This window comes from Elephas maximus, chromosome 8 (genome assembly GCF_024166365.1).
Source record: "Elephas maximus indicus isolate mEleMax1 chromosome 8, mEleMax1 primary haplotype, whole genome shotgun sequence".
Taxonomy (NCBI): Eukaryota; Metazoa; Chordata; class Mammalia; order Proboscidea; family Elephantidae; genus Elephas; species Elephas maximus.
In genome coordinates this window covers 125761227-125789153 of record NC_064826.1, presented here as the reverse complement: position 1 = coordinate 125789153, position 27927 = coordinate 125761227, and the positions used below count along the sequence as shown (strand labels likewise).

The window sequence follows — 27927 nt, the reverse complement described above, 5'->3', positions numbered from 1 at the left end:
GCAATACTACATCTGAAATTTCTCTGGGTAGGGATTTTCGGGGAACAGCAGTGGATTAGATGTCATGGGTGCTAAGTATTAAAATAAAAAAAATAGTGTGGATTTATTTATTTTCACTCCCTAAGGTTTTTTGGAAGGTCCCTAGGTAGCGCTAACAGTTTGCACTTGCTTGCTTACCTCAAGGTTGGCTCTTTGAACCCACCCAGCTGTACCACAGAAGAAAAGGCCTGGCAATCTGTCTCCATTACGATTACTGCCCAAAAAACCATATAGAATAGTTCTACTCTGTAACATGTGGGGTCGCCATGAGTTGGAATCAACTCGATAACAACTAACAACAGCAACAACTGTACTACTTAATAATTGTGAACAAGATAATAGCATTTTTTGAACCCCTATTTTCATGGAAATTTGCTTCATTATCCTTTTTCAAATCTGAAAAATTTTCTTATTTCTTTGATGGTTTTATTGTGTCTATTATTTTTGTGTTCATTTTCTAGAACTTCTATTAGTTGGATTTTATATCTCCATTTATCTTTTCTCTGTTTTCTGTTCTTTTGTCTTTGTGTCCTGTATTGAGAGATTTCCTAGATTTTAATTCTTAGCCTTTTTTATTACATTTTTTTAATTGGCCTGATATTTTTTAAACTCTGGAAATTTCAGAGATGCTCAACTAGAAAGAAAAGTCATGGGGGTTCACTGTACCAGTCACTCAGCTTCAACAATGATCAACTGATGGCCTACCTTGTTTCATTTTTATCCCTTCGTACCTACTCCCTACCTGAGCAGTAAACTGCTGTCAAGGATCAAAGCAGCAGAAACTCTCACTCATTGCTAGCTAAAATGCATAATGGTACAGCCACTTAGCAAGATGGTTTGGCAGTTTGTTAAGGCTAAAATGGTCTTGCCACACAAACAGTCATGCCCCTTGGTATTTACCCAGCTGATTAGAAACCTTATGTCCACATAAAACCTGCAGAGAAATGTTTATAACATCCTTATTCATAGTGACCCCAAACTGGAAGCAACCAGGATGTCTTTCAGTAAGTGAGTAGATAAACACACTTGTGATACATCCATACAATGAAATATTATTCAGTAGAACAAATAAATGATGAAAGCCAAAAAAAGACACGGATTAATCTCGTGCATATTGCTAAATGCAAGAAGCCAGTCTAAAAAGTTACATACTATATGATTCCAATCATATTACATTCTTGAAGAGGCAGAACTACAGAGATGGTATACAAATCAGTGGTTGCCATGGGTTCAGTGGTGGGAATAGGTGAAGCATGGGTTCAGTGGTAGGAATAGATGAAGCATAGGGGATGTTTTGTGGTGATGAAACTATTCTTTGTAATACTGTAATGGTAAATACAAGACATTAAGCATTTGTGATAACCCATAGAATTTTACAGCACAAGAAGTAAACCTTAATAGATGTAAATTAAAAAAAGTGCTTAGGAGGTCAGGGGTTGCCAGGATGCAATGCAAAATGTGACAAAAGATTATAAATGTATTACACTTTTATGTATGAAACAGCCTTACAGAAGGAGGTGTGGGAGTAAGGTGTTGACCTAAGTAACTTTGCAAATGAATGGAGTCTGTAAGACTCTACATAAGGATTGAACTCCGGTTCATAGAGTTGGTGTCATTCCTTCTTTAAATGTTTGGTAGAACTTACAGGTGGAACCCTCTGGGCCTGGCAGTTTCTTTTTTGGAAGAATTATTGATTCAGTTGACTTAATAGATGCCAAAAAAACCTAACCCATTGCTTTCAATTCCAAATTACAGTGTACTACAGGACAGAGTAGAACTGCCACATAGGGTTTCCAAGGAGTGCCTGGTGGATTCGCACTGCCTACCTTTTGGTTAGTAGCCGTAGCTCTTAACCACTATGCCCTTGGGGTTTCCTTAGTAGATGCAGGCCTATTCAAATGATCTGTTTCTCCTTGTGTGAGTTTTGGTAGCTTGAGTCTTCCAGGTCTTTCATCTAAATTATCAAATACGTGGCCATAGGGTTGTTTGTAGTATTCCATTATTATCCTTTTAATGTACATGGACTCAATCATGATGACTACTTTTTAATTTCTGATATTGGTGATTTGAGTCATCTTTTTTTTTTTCCCTCGCTTAGCCTGGCTAGAGGCTTATTGATTTTAGTGATGTTTTCTAAGAACCAACTTTTGGTTTCATTGATTTTTCTCTATTATTTTCCTGTTTTCAATTTGCTTGGTATCTACTCTAATTTTTATTATTTCTTTTCTTCTGCTCTCTTAGTCATAAATTGCTTATCTTTAGTTTCCTAAGGTGAAAGATTTTAGATCTTTTCTCCTTTTATAATATGTGTGTTTAATGCTATAAATTTACTTCTAAGCACTGCTTTTGCATATCTTTCAAATTTTAATAAATTGTATTTCATATTTATTTAGGTAAAAAAATTCCTTAATTTCTCTTGAGATTTTTTCTTTGACTTACTTGGTATTTAGAAGTGTGTTATTTAATTTGAAAACATTTGGAGATTGTCCTGCCCAATTTAATTCTAGTTTAATTCCACCATGGTCAGATATCATACTTTGTATTATTTTAATTATATTTGGTAAGAAATGTTTTATGGCAGAATGTGGTCTATATTGGTGAATGTTCCATATAAGCATGAGAAGAATGCATGTTATGTTGTTGTATGGAGTAGTCTATAAGTATCAATTAGATAAAGTTGATTGATAGTGCTGTTCAGGTCAACTATGTCCTTATTGATTTTCTTCAGGCTTGATCCACTTGATCTATCAATTACTGATAGGGGGTTGATGAAATATCCAACTTTAATAGGGGGTTTGTCTATTTCGCATTTCATTTCTATCATTTTTACCTCACATATTTTGATTTTTATGTCTTTTTAGAAAATTGACCCCTTTATCGTTATTTATCCCTGAAGTCTTCTTTGCCTGAAATTAATACAGATACTCCAGCTTTTTTTTTTTTTTTTTTTTTGATTAGTGCTAACATGGAGTATCTTTCTATACCCCTTTACTTTAACCTATCAGAGCCTTTGTACTTAAGATGTGTTTCTTGTAGACCAAATATAGTTTGGTCTTGTTTTTAAAATATTCTTAATGTCTTTTATATTCTTACCGTTGAGTATCTAGTAACTGTGTGTTAAAGTTTTTTCACAGTATTTTTTAAAAGGTTAATTTGTTTGAGTCAGAATCCAAATAAGGCCTGTACGTTGCAGTCAGTTAGTATGTCTTAAGTGCCTGTTCATTTATGTTTTCCTTGTTTCTTTGCCAGGTTGATAGGTTATTTATCTAGTAGAGTTGTGCTTCTCAAGAACTGCTTTGAAAGCTTGTTAAAACAGATTCCTTGACACCACCTCTGGAGGTACTTTTATTTAGTACATCTGGGCTGGGTCTTGTGTATTTACATTTCTCACAAGCTTTCAAGTGATGCTGATGCTGCTGATGGATGGACTACACTTTCAGTGTCACTATTGTAGAGATTCTCAGTCTCGGAATCTATATGTTGCTGTTTGTCTACCTGTGGTATTGTTTAATGTATTCCTGTGATCATGTTTTTCCGGCTGTTTTCGTTCTTAAATCTGAAAATTTGATTAAGATGGAATTCTCCCCTCCTTGTTCCTCACCCCCACCAATAATTCTTCATTAGGTGATGGTTTGTGCTTTCAACAGAAAGCTCATCATATGGCCAGATTGACTGTCTTTTTATGTAGGCATATAAAATGCTAATCAATTCTTCATACATTAGTTGGAATATTCATATAAAGAGAAACCTCCTAATGGAAGAATGCGTACTTAAGTCTTTCCTTTTTTTTTTTTTTTTTACTGATTTTCAGTATAATGAACTAGGTCCCTACTATTTTCCCATGGTAACCAACTCAGATTTTTTTCTTTTCCTATTTCTTGAGTATCCTCATGGACTCATGGATTTAAACATATTTGATGTATTTTAATCTATTGCAGTTATAATTCTTATTGCAGCTCAGATTGTCCTACCTTTGGCCGGTGGTTGTCTCTTCAGATTGGCTTCTGAGTTCATTGACTATGACTCCAGTTGCCTTTGATAGCCTCCTTGCTTTCTGGTATGACAATGTGTCCTTGTACATTTTCAGCCTCCAGCCTAGAACCAGACATTTTTCCATAGAACCCTAGGTAATTTTAGTGGGAAATGGTTATTTAAAGTCTATGATCAGGGCGTTAGAGGTGCTCATTGCTATTGGGTTGGTTTCTCCCTTTTTAGTAGACAGAGCTAGGAAGTAATGTATTTTTTTTGTCCTTAAAATTAAATGCATCTTGAGGTCATAGTGATACTTCCCATTCAAATTTAGGAATATAGGATTTTTGCTGAACTTTACGTCTCTATCTTTTCCCCTTCCTTCGTTGAGAATCCCATTTTCCAACATATACCAACGTAATAACTCATTGGTTTATGAGTGTATACAACAGTCTCAGAATAAAAATACCACCAACAACAATATAATTAATGAGAACAACTTAAGATTTTCTCCTCTTTTATTTTCCCTACTTGAAATAGTTTCCCTCTAGGTGGTTATGCCATCAACTTGACACATGGTTGGGTTCATTTATTTCATTTTACTTTTTATTTTTAGAGATTTATTGAAGCGTTATGTATAATAGTAAAAGATTAGAAACAACCCAAACATCCATATGATTCCAGAATAGCATATTATGTAGACTAAGAATGGGGAGAGGTATGAATATATAGATATATGGTTAAATTTTGAAATTTATTATTAATCACTCCATTTTTTTTTTTTTTTCAAAAAGAAAACATGTATATATTGTGTTCCCTCAGCTTATAAGCATGTATATTATGCTTTTGCTGTTATAAACAATTCTTCAATGAATAGCCTTGTCTTTATGTATTTTGGGAATAGGTTTATCGAATGTGATTGCTGGATCAAATGATAAATATGAAAGTAGTTTTGTCAGATACTTAGGGAATGACTTTTAATTTCCAAAAACTTTTTTTTTTCTTTTTCAATACCTTGTTCTTATTCCATTATTATAGTATCTTTTCTCAGCCTCCTAGAGAATTTATTAGAATTTTCAAAAGTTTTCTTCTGTTCACTGGTTTCTATTTTAACTGGGGTCAGTCTCTTGGTTTATCTTGACTCTTCTTATTCATGCTCTTGGCTTTCTTCAAATGTGTGCTTTTTTTTTTTTTTTAACATTTTGTCCATTTTTCCATGTTTGAGAATGAAAGACTAGCCTGATTTTTCCAGTGGGAATTTCTATCACTGTTCCATAGGGAACATTATTTTGACTGTAAAGTTTTGTTTTAGGGTATACTGGAAACCGTGCTTTTGGGTGGCGTGAGTGAGGAGGCTGTCAAGTGATAGGATGAAGGAGATTTTATTCTGAGGTGCTCACACCTACGTCTGAAATTCTAGTTTTTTAGGTAGTTAAATTTCTTTAGAAGAAACCATTTGGTCTTTTGTCCAAGAATAAATTCTAAACCACCTGTCACCCTGGGATTAGGTCTGTGTGTGAGGGGGTAAATGATGACCAGCTGACACAGTGCGACAGTCTTTATTTATTTTTCTGTTTTCAGCCCTCCTCACTTGCATTCACTGGGAAGTTTAGCTTTCACATAATATATGCTGTCCTTCACCTGCATATTCTGGATGATGTCTTCTTCCATTCTGGGTCTTAGGGTGTACTTTATCATCTACTCTCTTTGTTTCCTAAATGTGTTTATTTCCAGCCCACTGTTGACTTCTCCATGTATTTGCTATTATGGCTTAAGCAGGTAATTTTTTAAATAAGTATCTGCACAAAGCTCGTTCCTATGAGACAGAGGCTAAAGGTGTCCCAAATGTTCAACTTTTCCAAGCTGCTGTGTCAGTTCATCATCTCTAGCATCGGCTACTCCGTCTCCTCCATACTCTCCCTTCTGTCTTTGGGCTCCCTAATTCACTGCAGTGTCTCACAGAACTCAGAAGCTGTATAAAAGAAATGTCTCACGCGTTTGTGGAGGCTGGAAAGTCCCAAATTCATGGATCAGGCATAGGCTTCTCCCTGGCCTTCAATCTCTGCCCAAAGGCACTTAGCTTTCTTGCTCTGTGGGCCGGGAAGCCCACTGCACCGTCTCCTGCAGGTCTTCTGCAAGTCTTTCCTTTCTGTCTCTCCTTCCTTGGTGGTGGTGGACTCTTCTTTTTCCTGCCTCGGGTGGCTCATTTCAAGCCCAGCGGGATGGCAAAATTGACCTTGGTGGGCCACAATTACCCTATCATACAGTCCCACCCAATCATCTGGGTTGGGGTTACAAGACCATGGCTAGAAAGCTACACAAAAAGAAGTCCATTACACTGCGTGGGTTTACTCTCTTTTGTACTTTATTACAACTCCTTTTGGGTCTCAGGAAGAAGGCAAGGCAACTATGTGTTCATATGTGGTCTTCTAGTGTTCATAAAGTGGTAAGTACAATGTATAAAAGTAAAAATTTAAGGATACGTATATAAAACTATGTGGTCTTCTAGTGTTCATAAAGTGGTAAGTACAATGTATAAAAGTAAAAATTTAAGGATACGTATATAAAAAAAAATTTTTTTATTTTAATCTTAATGAATAAAAATGATACAAAAGGTATAGCTTAAAATCTAATGGAGAGATAAAAATACAGGAATAGAAAGGCAATCTGAAAAAAAGGGAAAAGGAAAAAGCGCAAAGGAGAAAGAACCCATGGGAAGAAATATCAAGATAAGATTTAAACCGATTTAGATCAGTAATTACACTAAATGTAAATGGGCTAAACATGCAAATTAAGGGACAAAGATCATTAAACTGGGTTTTTAAACCAACTTACATGTTGTTTACAAGCAGGCTTTAAATATAAGGCCACAAAGAAGTTGAAACTAGACACAGGATGAACAAGTACTTTTATAGTTTTGGAAAATTCCTGGTCATTAGTTCTCCAGATATTGCTTGGCCCTCATTGTTTGCCCTTTTCTGCTTTGGGGACTTGAGTTGCATGCATGTTAGGCCATTTGATTGTTCTTTGTTATTGTTCCAAAAAAAAAAAAAAAAAAAAAAAACCACCAAACCCATTGCCATCAAGTCGATTCCAACTCGTAGTGACCCTATAGGACAGAGTAGTACTGCCCCATAGGGTTTCCAAGGAGTGCCTGGTACATTTGAACTGCCTACCTTTTAGTTAGGAGCCGTAGCTCTTAACCACTATGCCACCACAGTTATTGTCATTGGGTGGTGTTAAGTCCATTCTGACTCATAGTGACTGCATTTGACAGAAGGTTTTCTAGACTATAATCTTTACAGAAGTAAATTGTTAGGTCTTTCCCCTGTGGAGCAGCTGGGTAGGTTGAAACTGCCAGCCGTTTGGTTAGTAGCTGAACACTTAACTCTTTTTGCCACCAGGGCACTTTCACGTGTTCTTTAAATCTGTTCAATTCTTTCATTCTTTTTTCTCTCAGTGCTTTAGTTCCATTTTCATTTTCCTTTTGACCAGTTTTTTTTTTAGCTCATTGGATTAAAATGAAAAAAACATGTTATATGTAAAAGTAAAAATTTACATTTAATGTTAAAAGTAAAATGGTTTAAACAGATAATACCTTGAAAACCCTAATCAAAAGAAAGCTTGAGTATCTATATTAATGTCAGACAATGTAGACTTCAGAGGTAAGTATGAAGTGATACATTATATGCTAATGACAGGGTATATTCACCAAGAAGACAGACAGTTTGAAATGGGTATGCCCATAACAACAAAGCTTCAAAATGCATGAAGCAGATTCTGACAGAACTGAAAGGAAAAATACTCAGATCCACAATTGTAGCTGGAGATTGCAACAATTCCTCCTTCAGTAATTGATAGAATTAGTAGACAGTAAATTCACAAGAGTACAGGAAAGAGTACAGCACTAATAATTGACATATATATAGCAGTCTACCTAACAGTAACGTAATATACATTCTTCTCAAGCACACATAGTATTTAGCAAGAAAGACTGGAACCTGGGTCATAAAGAATTGAGATCATATTAAGTGTGTATGTGACCATGATGAAATTAAAATAGAAATTAATAACAAAGATAGTAGGAAAATCTTCAGTGTGCTCTGAAATAATCCATAGGTCAAAAGCAGTTCTCTAAAGGAAACTAGGAAATATTTTGAACTGAATGAAAATATGTCATACCAAAATTTGTGGGATGCAGCCAAAGCAGTGCTTACAGGGAAATTTATAGTGTTAGATACTTATATTAAAAAAAAAAAAAGGAGGAAGGCCTCAGTGACTGAAGATTACAACTTAAGAAAGTAGAAAAGAATATAATTCAAAATCAAGCAGAAGAAAGGAGCTAATACAGGTAATTAAACAGGTAATTAGCAAGTATCAATTAAATTGAAACTCAAAAAATAATAGAGAAAAAATCTATGAAGCCAAAAGCTGGTCATGAAAAGGTCAATAAAATTGATAAACCTCTAGCAAGACTGGCAGAAGCAGAGTGAAATACAAATTACTAGGATTCAAAGAGGGGGGTATCGCTACAGACCCTGCAGACATTTAAAAGGTAATAGACTATTATAAGCAACTCTGAACACATAAATTAGAAAATTTAGATGAAATCAACCAATTCCCTGAAAAACCCAAACTACTAAGTCTCACCCAAGATAAAATAGATAACTTGAATTGCCCTATAACCATTAAAGAAATTGCATTCTGAAAAAATAAACCAAAAAAAAAAAAAATCTACTGGTCTAAGTGGTTTCACTGGCCAATTGTACCAGACATTTAAAGAAGAAATAACACCAGTTCTACTCCATCACTGCCAGAAAATACAAAAGCCAAGAAAGACACCCTAGCTCCTTTTACAAAGCCAACATTCATCTGATACTAAGACCAAAGACATTGTATGAAAAGAAAACTGCAGACCGATATCCCAGATTAACGTAGACACATAAATCCTCAATATGTTAGCAAATTGAAACCAGCAATATGTAAAAATATATATATATATATATAATACTATCATGGTTTGTCCTAGGAATGCAAGTTTGGTTCAGTATTTGAAAATATATCAGTATAACCAACATATTAATAGTCTTAAGGAAAAACACATTCTATCAAGAGAGGCAGAAAAAGCATTTGGCAAAATATAATATACATTTATGATTTTCAGCAAACTAGTAATAGAAGGGACTTTCCTCTGCCTGATAAAAGACATCTACAAAAATGTACAGCTGACATCACACTTAATCTGGAAAGACTAAATACTTTTCAGCTAAATTTGAGAACAAGTCAAAGATGTCTACTGTCACCACTCTTATTCAAAATAATACATGAAATCTTAGGTGGTACAGTAAGGCAAGAAAGAGCAATAAAAGGCATATGGATTGGATTGATAGAAAAAAAAGGGTCTCTATTTGCAGTGACATTATGGTACATGTAAGAAATCCCGAGGAATCTACAGGTTATTCTGAGAACTAATAAATGATCTTAGCAAGGTTGCAAGATAGAAGGCCAACACACAAAAATCAATCTTATTTCTATATATAAACAATGACCAATTAGAAACCAAAATTAATGAAATAATACCACTTGTAGTGGTTCAAAAGAAATGAAATGCTTAGGTGTGAATCAGACAAAACCTGTACAGGATCTATATGCCAGAGACTGAAAAGTGCTGATGAAAGAAATGAAAGACGACGTAAATAGTCAGTGTGGTAGTCATGGACTGGGAGACTCATTATAGTGAATCTTCCCCAAAGTGATTTTTTAGATTTAATGCAATATCAATTGGAATCCCAACAGTTTTTTTTTGGGGGCGGGGGGGTAGATATAGAGAAACCAAAATCAAAAACCAAACCCATTGCTGTCTAGTCAATTTCGACTCATAGTGACCCTATAGGACAGAGTAGAACCGCCCCATGGGGTTGGGGATTTCAACAGCCGACCTTTCGATTAGCAGCTGTAGCTCTTCACCACTATGCTGCCAGGGTTTCCAATACAAAGTGACTCTAAAATATCTATAGAAAGGCAAATAAACTACAGTAGCTAGAAACAATTTTGAAAAAGAGGAACAATGTTGGAGGAATTATACTACCTGACTTCAAAGCTGTAGTAATGAGGACACTGTAGTATTGGCTAAGGGACAGACACATAGATCAATGGAACATCATAGAGACTCCAGAAGAGAAATAAATCCATACAAAAATGGTCATTTGATGCTTGGCAGAAGTGGAAAAGTGATTCAATAAATGGTGAAAGCATAGTTTTGTCAACAAATGCTGTTGGAACTATTAGCCTTCCACGTGTTAAAAAAAAGGTGACCTAAATTTCACACTTTATACAAAGATTACCTCAAAAGATCTAAATGTACAAAGTATAAAACTTTCAGGAAAAAGCATAGGAGAAAATCTTTGTGACTTGGGGTTAAAGAATTCTTACAAACTATACCAAAAGCACGATCTGTTAAAATAGGTGTGTGTATGTAATCTTAAAAAGTTAAAAACCTTTGCTTTAACAAATGCATTGTTAGAATGAAAATGCAAGCTGTAGACTGGGATAAAATATTTGCGAATTACATATCCATCAAGGGACTTGTATTCAGAATGTAGAAGAAGTCTCAAAAGTCAAGAATAATTCAAAACAAAACAACCCAAATACAAAATATATGAAGAACTTGAACACTTTGCCAAAATGGATATAAGGGTGGTAAAATAAGCATATGAAAAGACCTTTAATATTGTTAGCAAATTCAAACAATGATGAGATTCCACTACTCTGCACCTATTAAAAAACCAAACCCATTGCCGGCAAGTTGATTCTGACTCATAGTGACCCTATACACCTATTAGACCTATTACCCAGTACCCCAGTGCCATTAGATAGCTAAAATAAAGGATACTGACACTGCTGAATGCTTATGAGGATGTGGAGGAACTGGAACGCTCATTTATTGCTGATTAGAATACAAAAGGTAACCCTTGTGGAAAACATTTTGGCAGTTTCTTATGAGGTTAAACACAGGCTCACTATATTACCCAACAGCCCCACTCCTGGGTATTTACCTTAGAGAAATGAAAACTTATGTTCACACAAAAGCATCTATATGAATATTCATAAATAGTTTTATTTATAATAGTCCAAAACTGAAAACAACCAAAATGTCCTTCAGTGGATGAACGAGCTGGTACGTCCGTACAATAGAATACTAATCAGTAAAAGAGAAGGGATTAATGATACATTCAGCATCTCAGATGAATCTCACAGGCATTATGCTGAGAAAAAAGCAGCCCATGTCAAAAGATTATATGATGTATAATTCCATTTGTATGACATTCTTGAAAGGGAAAACTATAGTGATGGAGAATAGATTAGTTTTTTCCAGGGTAGGTGGAGGTGTTGGTGGTTAAATCTGTATGTGTTTTAAAATTTATAAAACTGTAAACTTAAAAAATAGTAATTTTACTGTATGATAATTAAACGAACTAGTGATGGTGTCATTTGTTTGCCAGAAACATTTACGCTTTCAGTTTATAGTGAAGGAGAAACTGGTGTGAAGGAGGCAGGCTCCATTGCAAAGTTTACTCTCTTTGAATGGAAGGACATTCTCAGAGAACAAGGAAATTCTGTGGTAGCCCTGCTAATACCTTCTTAGTCAAGAGTTTTGATTCCATTGAGGCCTGTGGGAAGTCTTTGTAATCCAGAGATAATATTGATTTGAGTTTTCATTGTTGTACTCGAAGGCAGTGCTTGCAGTAGGTGGTCTATTAAGTAAACCAAATGTACGTGGGTATTGGCTCCCAACAAGTGCACGGTTACAGTAAGAGGAGGCTGCCACAACAAACATGGGAAAGAAACTCTCCCACGTTAGTAAGTCTGTCTGCTATAAGGCTTCTTCTCTACCTGTAATAATTCAGATCATACTCTGTGCAGACGACAGATTTCTAAACTGGTAAAGAAAAATTACAGATTAATTTTTTTTTTCCTTTTTCCTTTGCCTGGACCCATATTGCAAGGTCTAACAGTATTTCTGTTACAACTCTTCTCACAATGTGATACTAGAGAAACATAGACCTCCTATAAAGATAAAGAAACAGAAAGTAAAAATTGATGTTAGAAACCATTTTCTTACTGTGCACTGACTTGAGACCTTGTTAAACTCATTATTCATACATCTCCCATTTGTCATGTGTGTGGTGCAGGTTCCTGCATTTCAGATCTCATTGCTGGACTCCAGGCCCCTTTATTCCATTGTATCATGGATATGTCTCCTAAAGATGCAGCAGACACATCAAAATCATCAGGTTTCAAAACTATATATTGAGTTTCTAAATCTCCTGCTAAAATTGGTCTTTCTTTTTTGTACTTTATTTCAGTGAATATGCGTCATCCATTCTATTTCTCAAGTCAGGAACCTAAGAGTCATCCGTGGCTCCTTCCTTGCTTCTCAGTCAGCTTTAGTTTTGTAGATTCTAACTCTTGAATATGTTTTGTAACTATCTGCTTATTCTTCATTTTTACAACACGTAACTAACATCAAGCCGCCATCTTATGTCACGTGGATTCTGCAGTAGCCACAATAGTGGCCTCTCTGCCTTACTCAAATCCATTCTCTGCATTGTAGTCAGAATAATATTTTTTTAAATGCAAATCTCATTTTGTCATTTCTCTTTAAAATTCTTTAGTTGTAGCCCCCATGTCTGGAAATAAAGCCTAAACTCCTTAATGTGGCCAAACTAGTTGTTCATGATATAAATCAACTTCCATTTCTTCCCCTTACGTTCTGTATTTGACTAATAATAAACTATTTAGTTGTTTGAATAATGGCTTGCAAACTAAAAATGGTTTTTAACACTTTAAATAGTTACTTAAGTACTAACTTAATTTGCCTGTTGGTCCCCAAAACCTAAAATATTTACTATCTGGCCTTTTTAAGAATTTTGCAACCCCTAGAATAAATCATGCTTTTTGCTTCTTTGCCCTCACCATACTGTTTGTGCACAAGGTGTTCTCTCCCATACTCCGGAGGCCAGCTTTTGCTTTATTTTTTAGGTTTTCTCTGATTTGACTAATTTTTAGGTTGTCTCTGCCTTGCCAAGGCTTAGATGTGTCCCCTGGCGCTTGAGCAGTTACTGTACTGTAATAGAAATTGCCTGTTTGGGGTGGGGGACAAGTAGCCTCGGAGGATGGGGATTATGTCTTGTTCACATAGCTATATCCCCCCGCCCAACATAGTGCCTTGCGTATACTGTTATCTATATTTGTTGAATTATTGAGGTTGTGTCTTATGGTTGTCCTGTGGAAGGTGGGATAAACTCCCTCATCCAAAATTGGTTCAGATGTCAAGGCTGACCATGCCACACACGTACTGAGAGAGTATGAAAAGATATATTACTCATGTAATGACATTTTCCGGGAAGAACAGGGCCGGCCCCTACCTGGTCCAAATGGCTTGAATGAAGGGAGGGGTAAGTGGCTCTGGTTTTTATTGAGGTTAGGGAATGGGCCAGGGTAAAGGTTCCCAAGCACAGTTTGGCTTTGCATGGCTGAACTTCCCTGCTGGTGCCTGGGGAGGGACATCTAGGCTTTCTTAGCGGCTTGGTCAGATGTGGGGCAAGAGGCGAAGGTGGTATGTGTGGCTTAAAAGCTGTTAGTGGTCAGACATAAAACATGGAGTCAGACTTTTCATTACAGGATTACAGATGAGCTATAGATAATGATACACAAGACTGTGACCAGTGAGCAGTGGAGAGGTAGGCTTTTTCCAGAATGAAGTTTTTCTTATTATAAAATCACTGTGTTCTTATTATAGAAAAATAAAATTGAGTGTAATGAGCATACCTACTTATCATCTCACCTAAGGAAAAGTTATAATGCTTTAATTGTTTTGGTTTATCACCTTCTAGATATTTCAATGTATTTTTCAGTGTTAAAGATGGAGTCATATTGTACATATTGTTTTATAATCTGCTTTTTTTCCACTTTATGGTATACCATTATCATCTTTCCATGTGACTAGATAAATTTCTGATAAATCATATATAATTGATTTATTGAGGAGTGTTAACTTTAGGCATAAACATGAAAGATTTTTCCTTCCTTCTTCCCTCCCCCCCTTCCTTCCTTTCCAGTAACTATTGGTGTTTTCCCCCTTCCCTTTACACTGGCTAATAGACTTTCTTCGTAAATGATACCATAATTATTTCATCACTTTTGCACTTGTCAGAACAGGCTCATTCCTGTTCTTTAAGGCTGTTTTTTTTTTTTTTTTTAAACCCTTTTGATTATAAGACATATCAGAAAGCCACACAAAAGAAGTGTAGAGTTTAGTTAACTTATTAACAGCTGAACAACATTTTTGGCAGAGGTGGCAGTTCTCCTTTTGCTGGTTTGGTGCTTCTCGGCAGCTCTGCTGTGGACCTAGAATGTAGGAGGCTTTTACTTCCTTTGATTCTTTGTTGTGGCCTTAGTTGTCAGATCCAGCCTGGACCCCAACGCCATCTTGTTTCACACATACTCAGACATATGTACACAAACAGTCATATGTTTTTATAGAGGAGATATATATATATACACATACACACATATATATATATATATTGGTGGGGAGGACGTGGGTAAAATTACACAAGTCATTATGCTTATTGCAGAAAGTGCAAGCACGCAGATATTTTTAACAATAAAGGAAGAAAAAGCTGATAATGCTAAAATAGCTAACCTGTGTTTTGGTTTCCTTCCAGCTTTTTTCTATGCATATTATATAACTTTTCTTTTCATAAAATGGATTATCCTTTACATGCTGTTTTAGAGACTTGCTTTATTTTTTCAGTTGGCATCTAGGCCTTTTCAGGGCAAGTGATGTTTTTTCCTTTTACGATGAAATACTTCTTGTGTTCATACTGATACTTCCCATTCAAATTCAGAAATATAGAGTTTTCACTTCACTTCATTGATTTTATATCCTCATCTCCTTTTTACTAAGATGAGAATCCATTTTTCAGCAAACCTTGTCAAACTCCCATTTGTCATCTGTGTGGTGCAGGTTCCTGCATTTCAGATCTCATTGCTCAGAACACTATTAATAATAGTAGTAGTACTATGATATAACTGGAAATCCTGGTGGCATAGTGGTTAAGTACTACAGCTGCTACCCAACAGGTCAGCAGTTCAGATCTGCCAGGCGCTCCTTGGAAACTCTATGGGGCAGTTCTACTCTGTCCTATAGGGTCATTATAAGTCGGAATCGACTTGACGGCACTGGGTTTGGTGTGGGTTTTTATGATATAATTGCCAAAAAAGTTGAAATAGTTTCTTTCTGAGTAGATGCCATCAACTTGGTACACAGATGGATTTATTCATTTTACTTTCAATCTATAGGGATCCATGAAGCATTATTTATAAGAGCAAAAGGTTTTAAATGCCCAAATCTGGTTTTATTTTTTCCCCCGGTTGACACATTTCTGTGTCTGTAATTACGTTTTGTTATCTTTTTTAAGAACAGCAGAATAGTCCATTGTATGACTGTGCTACACTTTCTGTTTAACTATTTTTCTGTTGTTGAGAATTTAGGTTATTTTTACTTTTGCCATTCTGAATATGCTGTAGTGACCATACTTATACATACATTTTACATATTTGTCTGATTATCTCTGAGGGATAAATTATTGGAAAGAAATTTTTTTTTAAAAAAAAGGCTTTAGCTAAATTTTGGTAAATTAGCCTCCAGAAAATTTATTATGAATCTACATTTCTGTCTGCAGTACTGAATGAGTGCTGTATTCCTCTTACTCTGATAAGTCGCAACTTTGGGGTTAATGTTTTTTCTAATCTTTGAAACTCTACACCATATCTATTGATCCTTTATTTTATACTTATTTCATGAATTGTTCATTGCAGTTTGCTAGTTTTTTTTTAACGTTCAGTTTTATTATCATGTTCATCTTTTTAATCGATTTTTAGGAAGACTGTATATTAAGGATGTCATTCAGTGGTAGAGTTCTCCGCTTTCATGCAGGAAACCTGGCTGCACCTGACCAGTGCACCTAAAGCTCAGCCATCACCTGGCTGTCAGTGGTGGCTTGTGTGTTGCTGTGATGTGTTGCAGAGCTTCCAGATTTAGGACCAGCCAGTGAAAACCCTGTGGATCACAGTGGTCCAGTTCACAACTGACCTTGAGGACGGTGCAGGACCAGGGGATTGTTCATTCCATTTTACATGGGATTTCTATGAGTCGGGGGCCGACTTGATGGACAGCACATATTATCTGGATAGAAAGTTATTCTGAGAAATACCTCTTACTTATGTCAAGATTAAGTAATTATCCAGAGGTTTTTTTGTTTGTTTTTTAAATAACAATTAGTCTAGTTACTTTCAGTCCTCAGTGGCTCCCGGAAGGCGGGCAATATTTGAGTGGAATACCTGCCATAGGGAACAGTTCTCATTTGATTCGTGTTATCTGTAATGAAATAGATATTTCCTTTCATAGAGTTTTTCATGTCTGTAATATCTTGGTTGTTTAGAAAATTGTGGAGTTGTAACCTTTTTACTTATATGTACTAAAGAAAGGTCTTGTAATAGATGATAAATTCTTGGCTTATTAGAAGGGTACTCTGATCCACCAGTGGGCTGTAGGTCGAACTGAGTACCTTAAACTCAGCTTTTGTTTATTCTGTTCTTTAGTTTTGGAACAAGAGCCTTTGAAAGCAAAACACTACTTTTCTAGGGAGAGATGTTAGCTAGCCAGATTGCAAATAGAACCCATCAGGGGCTGTTTTTATCAATTTGAGTAGTCCAGTTCTTTTACAGAGAGAAAGAACAAATGGAACCAAAACCAAGGTGGTGGCAGTGGAGGTGATGCCACAAAAAAAGGAAATGGAATATGGGCATCATTAAAGGCTTATGTCATTACTTTATGTCAGCAGTCCAGTCCCTGGAGATAACAAACATAACCTCCCACACCAAATATGAAAAAACTTTGAGTGATTCATCACAGTTCTAAATTATTCAAGTTATCAGGGTAGTTGTTAAAAGCGTGGATTCGGGTTCGGATCCGGCTTTGGCCACAGTTTCATCATCTGTAGTATGGGGATTACAGTAGTCACTACCTCATAGGGTTGTTTGAAGATTAAACAAATGAATTAACATCTGTAAAGTGCTTAGAATAATAGCTGGCACATGTACTATACACTATGTAAGTTTTTAAAAATAAAAATCTAGTAGGGAGGAAGACTAGGAAAGATGTTACAAAGAACTTAAAATAAGTAAACCAGTTGAATCGTTTTTTTTTTTTTTTTTAATTTTTAAAATTTTATTTTTAAAAACTTTTATTCTTATAATACAAATATTGAGTAAAGCCAGGTTGATTGTATGGTATGGTGTTTTCAAAACTAATGATTTCACAAATCGTTTCAATCTAGGTTATAGTATTTTTTACTGCTTTTGTTCACAGGATATTCTGAATAATCTTGAATCATGTGACCTTGAGGATGATGACCTTATGCTTGATGTGGATCTGCCTGAAGACACACCTATTGAAAATGGTGAGTGAGTGTTACCGTGAAATTGTGAGTGAGAGCCGCCTGCCGCAAGTAGCCAGTTCTTGAGACGGGGTGAGGTGGGTAGAAAGAAAGTGGGTAGCAAGAGCTTTACTAGATATACCGGTATATGGAGACAGAGGGGAATGATCTCCTCCTAAAGTCGTCTGTCTCACTAGATTACCAGTCAGCTCAGGTTTTTAAGGGAAAAGAGGCCATAAGTTTTAGGGACTTGTGGAATGTGTGCTCTCTTTCTTCTGTCTGGTTTTGGTGGTTGTATCTCAAACATGTTGATTTTTCCTGCCATCATCCCATCAGCTTAGGGGGTAGCTGGCGCCATCCTTCGTCTTATTTGACAGGCTTAGATCAATATTACTTGTTTTCCACAGTCTTAGAGGAAACATTGGTTAACACTTAACCGTTTGGGGAGCTAACGTCAGGATCTTACTTGGAGGCAGGGATGGGCTGGGGGAGGGAAAGGAGAGAAAGAAGAAAGAAGAAGGAAAAAAGAATTGGCTCAGGTGCTGTTTAAGATATGGCTGAGCAGCCTGTTTCATGAAGACAATATTAAACCTCCAGAGGCATATAGTTAAGTCACTTGGCTCAGTCATTTGTTGTTATTCACAGACTTCTTAATTTCAGTGGAAGGAAGCCTTTGCAGACTGAGAACCAATCTTAAGTGAAGTAAAATAAATTAATTTGAAAACTTATCTAAATTTTTAAAACCTGATTTTGTAGGTCTAGGTTTAATTTATATGATCCAATGACATTATATACCTGTGCCTTAAAGCAAGTGATAAATGGAATTTGTCCCTTTTTTTCTGTGTATATATATCCAATTTTTCTTCCTTTTGTCTCATTTTGATTCTAAGAAGTAATACAACAATTAGAGAAACAGATATTATTTGGCTTGTAAAATAGCTATAAAAATTACTACATTGATAAAAAAAATTTTTAAAAGAGCAGTTCCTGGCAAGTGATCACCATCTGCATGAATCATTGTACCCTTTTTTACTCCTAATTCCAGTCCATATCCCTTTCTGGATCCTGTAACTGCTGGGTGGGGCTTTAGATAATCCACATGCAAGTAGGGCCTTGGGCTCTCTTGCCCCCACTGACGTTGCCTTTGTGGGGTTTCCTATTTTAAGGGCTAGTCAAGAAGCAGAGACCAGCATAGGAAAGCCCATGGGGCAAGGATTGAAATGATGCCTATCTTGGGATAAGAAATGGCTCCAGACATCTGAGGGTACCCTGACAGTCAACATTTGCCTGGTATTCCACGTTTCCCAGCGGTCAGAGATGAACTAAAAAGGGTTGATGGAGCTGTTTTTATACATGATGCTATAAGGATGCAAGAATATTTCAGACTGGGAAGCGTTCTCCTGGTGTTTCATTTAGGTGCTAGGAACCTGGTTGCTGCTATACCACCAGCTTATATTTGTCATATTGAACAGCCTTTTTTTTTCTCTCCCAGAATGCTGTGTAACAGTCACTCTTAAAATCTCACTGGCTTATAAAATAAACATTTCTTTATCTCATCATGGATTTGTGGATTAGCTAGGACAGCTCAGGCTATGGATTCCTTATTTCTTCATTTTGAGACTCTGGGGCTGTTGCTCTGCTGGCCAGTGGTGAAAGTGCAACAGAGTGAGCAAGAAACCTGCATACAATGTCGCTTAAAGTCTTGGCCTAGAACCAGCACATTGTTACTTATATCCACAATTTATTGGCCAAAGCAAGTCACGTGGCCAAGCCTAATACCAATGGGACTGGGAAGTATGCTCTGTTCACTAGTGAGAGGCTCTGTAGTCACCTGGTGAAGGGCATGGGTGTGTAATTCTATCAAAGGAAAGAATGAAGATCTGAGAACAATAATCCAGGCTACCACACAGGTAGAGACTATTGCACCGTCTTCTGCTTATTTTCTGCCGTTGCATGGGATACTTCAGCAATCAAAACTGAGCTCCAGTACATCTAAGAGGCATCAACACTCAGAAAGAAGAATAGGGAAACAACAGAACTTCCAGAATTAGAGAGGCTGGAGGAGATAATAATGAGATCACTTAAGCAGATTCAGTTGCAGCACACTGCTTTCTGTAGCTATTAAACAAGATTTCCCAACAGAACAATTCAATAGGTTAGAGAAAACGGTGGTCATTGTTGAGATTGAATTTGTGGCCTGAAGGAGCAAGTGGAAAAGTATTGTAGAGCATAGAGAAAAACTATAAAGCATTACAAATTATAGGGAAAAATAGGAGACAGTAATCCAAGAAATTTAACATGTGGAAACAGAGGGATGATAGGTCACAGTTAAATAATAGAAGAAGTAGTCCCTAAACTGAAGAATGATCTGCATCTACTCACTGAAAGAAATCACCAAGTTCGGAGGTGGACTGGTAAAAAAAGACACACGCCCAGAAATATGACAGATAACATCGAGTTGATTCTATCTTCTAGCAACTGTTATGGATTGAATTGTGTCCGCCCAGAAAGTGTGTGTCAACTTGGCTAGTCCATGATTTCCAGTGTTGTGTGATTGTCCATCATTTTGTCATCTGATGTGATTTGCCTATGTGTTGTAAATCCTACCTCTATGATGTTAACGAAGTGAGGTTATTGGCAGTTATGTTCACGAGGCAGGACTCAATCTACAAGATTAGATTGTGTTTTAAGTCAATCCCTTTTGAGATAGAAAAGAGAGAAGCAAGCAGAGAGACTTGGGGACCTCATACCACCAAGAAATAAGAGCCTGGAGAAAGAATAGCACATATTTTGGACCCAGGGTTCCTGTGCTGAGAAGCTCCTCAACCAAGGAAGGTTGATGACAAGGATCTTTCCCCAGAGCTGACAGAGATAAAAAGCTTTCCCCTAGAGCTGGCACCCTGAATTCAGACTTCTAACATCCTAGACCGTGAGAACATAAATTTTTCTTTGTCAGAGCCATCCACTTATGGTATTTCTGTTATAGCAGCACTAGATAACTAAGACAGAATTTGATACCAGAAGAGTGGGGTGCTGCTCTAACAGATAGCTAAAATGTGGAAGAACTTTAAAAAAGCAAGAAAAAACGATTAAGAAAAAACAAAGGATAAGATTGGTAGAATGAGTTAAATATGTCAGCTCTAACAAGAAATATAAGTGAATTAAACTCGTGTATTAGTAGATAGGAGCCCTGGTGGTGCAGTGGTTAAGTGATACGCTGGTAACGAAAAGACTGGCAGTTAAAGTCCACCAGCTGCTCCTTGGAAACCCTGTGGTGCAATTCTGCTCTGTCCTGAAGGGTCGCTATGGGTCGAAATTAACTTGATGGCAACAGGTTTGGTTTACTTTTTTTGTGTGTTATTTATATATATAAACAAAAAAAACAAACCTATTGTCATTGATTCAGTTTCAATTCATAGCGGCCCTGGGGTTTCCAAGGAGTGGCTGGTGGATTTTAACTGCTGACATTTTGTTTTGCAGCCCAGCATTTAACCATTGCACCACCAGAGCTCCAATAGAGTAGAACTGCCCCATAGGTTTTCCCAGGCTGTAATCTTTATGGAAACAGACTGCCACATCTTTCTCCTGTGGATTGGATGGTGTGTTCGAACCGCTGACCTTTTGGTTAGCAGCCTGGCAGTTTAACCACTGCACCACCAGGGCTTCCAAATCTAAATGGATAGTGAGACTGGATATGTGTACATACTTAGTAAAACTAAGCCAAACCAAACCAAACCTGTTGCCATGAAGTTGATCCAACTCTTAGTGACCGTATAGGACAAAGTAGAACTGCCTCATAGGGTATCCAAGGAGCAGGTGGGGGTTTCCAACTGCCCACCTTTTGGTTAGCAGCCAAGCTATTAACCATTGTGCCACCAGGGCACCAATAAGGAGTTTTGAAAGAATTTAATATATGTTGAGGAGGGGGGTGATAGTTAAAATTCTCAACTTATTGGGGGTAGTGAAGGAAGGGCCTGGGTGGATAATACATTGATGGGGGAATGGTACATTTCAGTGGCAATATTTGGTTTCTTACTTTCAGTAAATAGGATTGTGTCTGGTTTTGAGCACAGGCAAAGAGAAGGCCTTCCATTAATGTTGTGATTGAATGATTGCTCCTGAAAATAGCACCAAAAAATAACCTGTTGACAAAGCAAAGCTGACTTTATTGCTTACCGAAGTAAGGGAGATTATTCACTTCACATGGCAAAGTCATAGTAGAGTCTCAGACTGAGAAGGACAAAGACTAGGTACTGACGAGTTTTTTGAGGTTTGGCTTCAGGTGGGTCATTTGATTCCTTTGATTAGGATTGACCAACTTTATGACATAATAGTTCAGGATTGGTGGGCAGCAAGATGGAGTTTCAAAACGAATCTTGAAGAGTAAAGAGTTGTTTGATGCTATCTGGTGTCCTGAGTGGGAAAAAAAAAAAGAACAAGCCTGTTGCAGTCAAGTCAGTTCTGACTCATGGGGATCCCATGTGTTACAGGTTAGAACTGCTCTGTAGGGTTTTCTTGGCTATAATCTTCATGAAAGCAGATCTCCAGGCTTTTCTTCAGCAGTGCCGATGGGTGGGTGTGAACTGCCAACCTTAGGTTAGTAGTTGAGCATAAACCCTTAGTACTGCCAGCATTCAGGGTTCTGAGTAGGGGGCATTTACTCTGATGAGGTTAAGTTCAGTAATTTAGTGTTCGGGTAAACGGATTTCCAGGAAGCCCTGAAATAAACAATAAAGTTATTTACAATTTTATCTTCCTGGGAAAATTTCCTGGAATAGTAAAATCACGTTAATGAAGACAACTAAATAGGAAGTTATTTTAGTGTAAACAGCTGTTTAGTGGAGATTGTTCCCTCAGTATCCCCCCTTACAGTAATTTTTCAGCCTGAACTGAAGGATAAATCATTAATATCTGGGAACATGATTAATCCAGATTTTCAGTGCCCTTTGAGATATCCTGATTGCATGTCACGTTTCTAGGTTTGGTTGTTTTAAGTCCCATAACTGTCAGGTTTTCCTATTTTGTGGATGACCCTTTGCTGGATGATTTGGTGGGATAGTGGCCGCGTAGTGTCACTTAAGACTAGGATGACCACATGTCTGAGCACTGCAACAGAGACAAACACTCAGAAGGGTTATGATCAGAGTTTATAATATATTTCTAAACTGGGAGCCAGGAATGCCTGCATTAAGCCAAGTGAATAGATCCCATCCCTCCTCTGAAGAGCTAAATGTGGGATTGTTAGCCAAATCACCATGATCTCTTTGTTTGCTTTCTAAAATTTTTTCCAATGACATTAAAGATTCCAGAGAATTATATAGCCACAACATTTCCCCCTGAAACAGCACGTATCTTCCCTTGAGAGGTAATGTTATATCTTAGATGGCTCTGTTCTGAACTATTCCTGTCCAATTTCATGAACTTTTTAGACAAATAGTCCTATAATCTTGGCATTGTATAACTCTCCTGCTAATCTCAAACACAGCATGTAGAGTTCCCTCTACTTTGAAAAAACTGTAAAGGACCTGAGTTTCCACGAGATAGCTTACCACAGGTTCACGGATCTTGGCAGATGACGGGAAACTTCTGGGTCAGAGACAATGAAATTGACTACCAAGGGCAATAGCAGTGCCATTGTCAACGTTTGTGCTGTTTCCCCCAACCCCCAGTTCCCACAGAGAGATGTGAAGGGGCCCAGATGATACCTGTCCGTGCAGTTGGGTGCATTGCCAGAGAGGAACCCTGAGTTTAGAGAACCTGAATATTTTACAGTGGACAGTAAGCTTGCCTGACTTTTGCCCTGGAGGGAGTCATTATCTCTATGACACTGAGCCCTTTGCTCTGGAGGGCGATACTACCTCTATCTTCCAAGGCAGTTTGCTATACAAATATACTTGAAAAGATAGTCCAGGACAAAAGACCCCTATGGGGCTGTCTAACAGTGTTTTAACATTTGGGTACCGCTCATCAAGAGGGGTTAGGCACCCAGCAATAGCATTTGCGGCGTTGAGATCATTAGGTGGATTGAAGACAAAAGAGAAGTAGTGAAAGTGATACAGCCTCAGAGCATGTACCATTTGTTCCTTAGTTCTCTTTAAGCTCTATTTCTGTGAAAGTTTGGTTACAAAGCTTGCTCTGATGAAAGGCCCTTGAAAGTTGCTTTTGTGGAAATAGGAAACTGTAGGGTTGACAGGATAGTAGTCCTAGATTCCTGGCTGTCTGGCCTGTTGTGGTGTCTTCCATCTAAACAGTCACCTAATGATTGAGCTCAGTTACCCTGGTAACCGTCTGATTCCTTATAAGGAACTGGTATCAAGCGAAGTTAGATGGCTCCCACAGGAAAATGTGGACAAATGCAAAAGTCAGTTTAATTGTATGCTTTAGTCAGTTCACAAATAAATTGTAGCTATGTTTTAGTTTCCTATTGTGCTATAATAAATTACCATAAATTTAGTAGCTTAAAAGAACACAAATTTATTGTTTGGCAGTTCTGGAGGTCAGAAGCCCAAAATTAGATTTACTAGGTAATTTCAGACTTCTGACCTCCAGAACTGTCCTATAATAAATTTGTGTTCTTTTAAGCTACTGGAGGCTCTAGAGGAGAACCTCTTTCCTTGTTTTTTTCAGCTTCTAGTAGCTACCTGTATTCCTTGGCTGATTGCCCTTTCCTCCGTCTTCAAAGTGCATCACTCCAACCTCTGCTTCCCTCATCACATCACCTTCTTCTAAGTCTGAGTCCTTCAGTGTCCCTCTTATAAGGCTCGTTGTGACTATGCTGGACCCACCCGAATAATCCAGTATACTCTCACAAAAATCCGTAATCGCATCTGCAGGTCCCTTTTGCTACATCAGGTAATATTTACAGGTCCTGGGGATGAGGACGTAGACATATTCCAGGAGATACTGCTCAGCCTACCACCCAAGTATTGGATTTATACCAAGGATAGCAAAGGGTGCAAAAAGCAATATTAAAAGTAGAGACCTTGTAGATAACAAAGTTAAACATAACTTTAAACTAAAAAAAGAAGCAGATATTTAAGAAAATAAAGGACAAAAAATGCAGACTGAAATATGACAAGCTCTGGACTTTTACTGTGAATCTTGGGTGGGATCTGTCTACATCTTAGTTATCAGTTTGGAATGGAAGCTGTCGCCTTCCAGAGACTGACAGCCTCTGCAGGATTCCTAATTATCTTCGTGTGAAGGTATCTGTCTTGGTTATCTAGTGCTGCTATAACAGAAATACCACAGGTGGATGGCTCTAACCAACAGAATTTATTTTCTCACAGTTCAGTAGGCTAAAAGTCGAAATTCAGGGAGCCAGTTCTAGGAGAAGGCTTTTCTCTCTGTCAGCTCTAGGGGAAGGTCCTTGTCTTTTCAGCTTGATTCCTGGTTCCTTGGAGATCTCCATGTGGCTTAGCATCCCTCTTCCCCCACCTCCGCTTCTTTGACTTGCTTGTTTAATGCCTTTTTTATCTCAAGAGATTGATTTAAGAGATACCCTATACTAATCCTAGCTCATTAACATAACAAAGAACCCATTCCCAAATGGAATTTTAACCACAGACATAGAGGTTAGGATTTACAACACATTTTTGGAGGACAGAATTCAATGCATAACAGATCTGCTTCCAAAAAATTATCTGTTGAAAACCGTATGGAACACTTATACTTGGGCACATGTGGGGTTGCCATGAGTTGGAGTCACTGTGACAACAACTGGAATTTGCATCCAGATTTCTACCATTGTTCCTTTTCTAACTCAGAAGCAATCATGAGTATTCTGCGATTCGAACTTACTTGAACCTATTTGAACTTCTCTGAATAATTGGCCACTTGCAATATATTATTAATGTTAGGATCATAGCAAGGGCAAAGAGTCTGGTGAAATGATGAGCCAGGGAGTTATGTTATTATCCGTGTCATCACTTTTTGTATGAGCTTCTACTTTTGTGATAGCCACATCCTCAGGAAGCATTAACTCATTGTCATTGAATTGATCCTGATTCATAGTGACCCAGTAGGACAGAGTAGAACTGCCCCATACGGTTTCCAAGGCTCTTATCTTTATGGAAGCAGACTGACACGTCCTTCTGCAGGGTGGCTGGTGGGTTTGAACCCCCAGCCTTTTGGTTAGCAGCTGAGAACTTAACCACTGCACTACCGAGGCTCCTCAGGAAACATTAAAGTCCTTTAATCTGCTGACCATTCTTAAATAGGTGTCATGTGGAGTTCAAGAAATCTTATTTCCAAATCATAGACTAGCATATTTTGCCTCTGGCAAAGGGTCATATTTAGGGGTTCTGTTACCCTGACTGACATTTAAGCCTTAAGATAAAGCTCACCAGTGAGTTTAAGTCTGGGATTTTAGAGGGTTTGTAATAAATCTATTCGGGGCATTACATAGTTTGCCACACAGCTGTTAGACATTCATGGATTTCATTTTTGTCAGTAATGGAAGAAGAGTAGCAGGATTTTAGGTAGCAGGATATAAAGTAATGATGAAGTGTGTAAGAGAAAATAGTACTAGATTTCATAGGAGGTAAGACTGTGTATGGTGAGCAACTAATTTGAGAAACTGGACTATGTGAAGAAGAACATGACATCATGACTGGAGGAAGACTCATTAACAACCTCCTTTGTGCAGATGGCACAACTTGGCTTGCTGAAAGTGAAGAGGACTTGAAATACTTATTGATGAAGATCAAAGACTACAGCCTTCAGTATGGATTATACTTCAATGTAAAGAAAGCAGAAATCCTCACAACTGGACCAATAAGCAACATCACGATAAATAGAGAAAAAATTGAAGTTATCAAGGATTTCATTTTACTTGGATCCACAGTCAACACCCATGGAAGCAGCAGTCAAGAAATCAAACTACTCATTGCATTGGGCAAATCTGCTGCAAAGGGCCTCTTTAAAGTGTTGAAAAGCGAAGATGTCACCTTGAAGACTAAGGTGTGCCTGACCCAAGCCATGATGTTTTCAGTTGCCTTACATACATGCGAAGCTGGTCAATGAATATGGCAGACTGAGGAAGAATATTGAATATACTATGGACTTCCAAAAGAAGGAACAAATCAGTATTGGAAGAAGTAAGGACAGAATGCCCCTTAGAACCAAGGATGGTGAGACTTCGTCTCACATACTTTGGACATGTTGTCAGGAGGGATCAGTCCCTGAGAAGGGCATCATGCTTGGTAAAGTAGAGGGTCAGCAAAAAAGAGGAAAACCTTCGACGAGATGGATTGACAAGGCAGCCACAACAATAGGCTCAAGCGTAATGATTGTGAGGATGGCGCAGGACTGAATGGTGTTTCGTCCTCTTGTACATAGGGTCGCCATGAGTTGGAACCAACTCGATGGCACCTGACAACAACAACAAGACTGTGTGCTGAGAAATGTGCATTTTCAGTGAGCAGCAATGATTGTATTACATGAGGGACCATTAAGTCTAAAAAAGACCCTAAAACCAAATTGACGTAAGCCATCAGTAGTTTTTTTTTTTTTTTTTTTATCAGTAGTTTAGCTCTTGTGGCTATACCTGTAGACAAGGTGGGTAGGCTTTTGCCACTGTGACAAGAAGGGCTGTAGTGACCTATTAGTTTGCATGATTCCTATGAAGTCCAGTCAGAATACCAAGGGCCCCTCCATATCTCTCATGTAAGAATAGGTAGAAAGATTTACGATAATTAGGTAGGCACAGAGTGAGAAGTTGTCGAAGAGCTAATTTTAAATCACAAAAGGACTTTTCGTGTTCAGATTCCCAGGGAAGAGGTTTGGTAATGGAGGCCTTGGTTAATTAGTGCAGCAGTTTCAGAAAAAAAAAAGTGGAAACCCATTGCTTTTAGTAGCTAGTGGAACTCAGGAATCCTTTTAATAGTTAGTCTCAGTTGCTCTCCTGGAGAAGTTTTAAGGTCTGGTAGTCTGACAAAGAAGTCTCTGGCTGGTTCAGATTGTTAAAGTGTTTAGCTTTTAACTGAAAGGTTCGAGGTTTGAGTCCACCCAAAGGCACCTTGGAAGAAAGTCTTGACGATCTGCTTCTGAGAAATCAGCCATTGAAATAGATCAACAGTCTATTTCTGAAAAATCAGCCATTAAAAATCAGAACACAGTTCTACTCTGACACACATGGGGGTCGCTAAGAGACAGAATCGACTCGACGGCACATGACAACAACAACAACAACATGAGTTGTAATAGACTCAGCAGAAATTGGAAAAGCCTGAACAGGAGAAAGGAATTTACCTCCTTGGGATAAATCACATCCTAGGTAATGCATTTTACTTTGACAAAATTGTAACAGCCTCTCTGTGGAAACCATATACCCTTTCTGAGCTAAAAAAAACAGGATGTAGATAAATGGAATTGATTTTAGAACCTGTCTCATCTTTACAACACAATAAAAGGT

General features: G+C 37.6%; 1 protein-coding gene across 4 annotated transcripts in view; it reads left to right on the top strand.

Moving 5' to 3' along the window:
- CCSER2 (coiled-coil serine rich protein 2) overlaps positions 1-27927 on the top strand; it is a 248901-nt gene that overhangs the window by 93834 nt on the left and 127140 nt on the right. For all 4 annotated transcript variants that reach the window (XM_049894609.1, XM_049894608.1, XM_049894610.1 and 1 more), the window contains exon 4: positions 17447-17537. In XM_049894609.1, coding sequence (XP_049750566.1) covers positions 17447-17537 — 91 coding nt within the window. The remainder of the gene's footprint in view (positions 1-17446; positions 17538-27927) is intronic.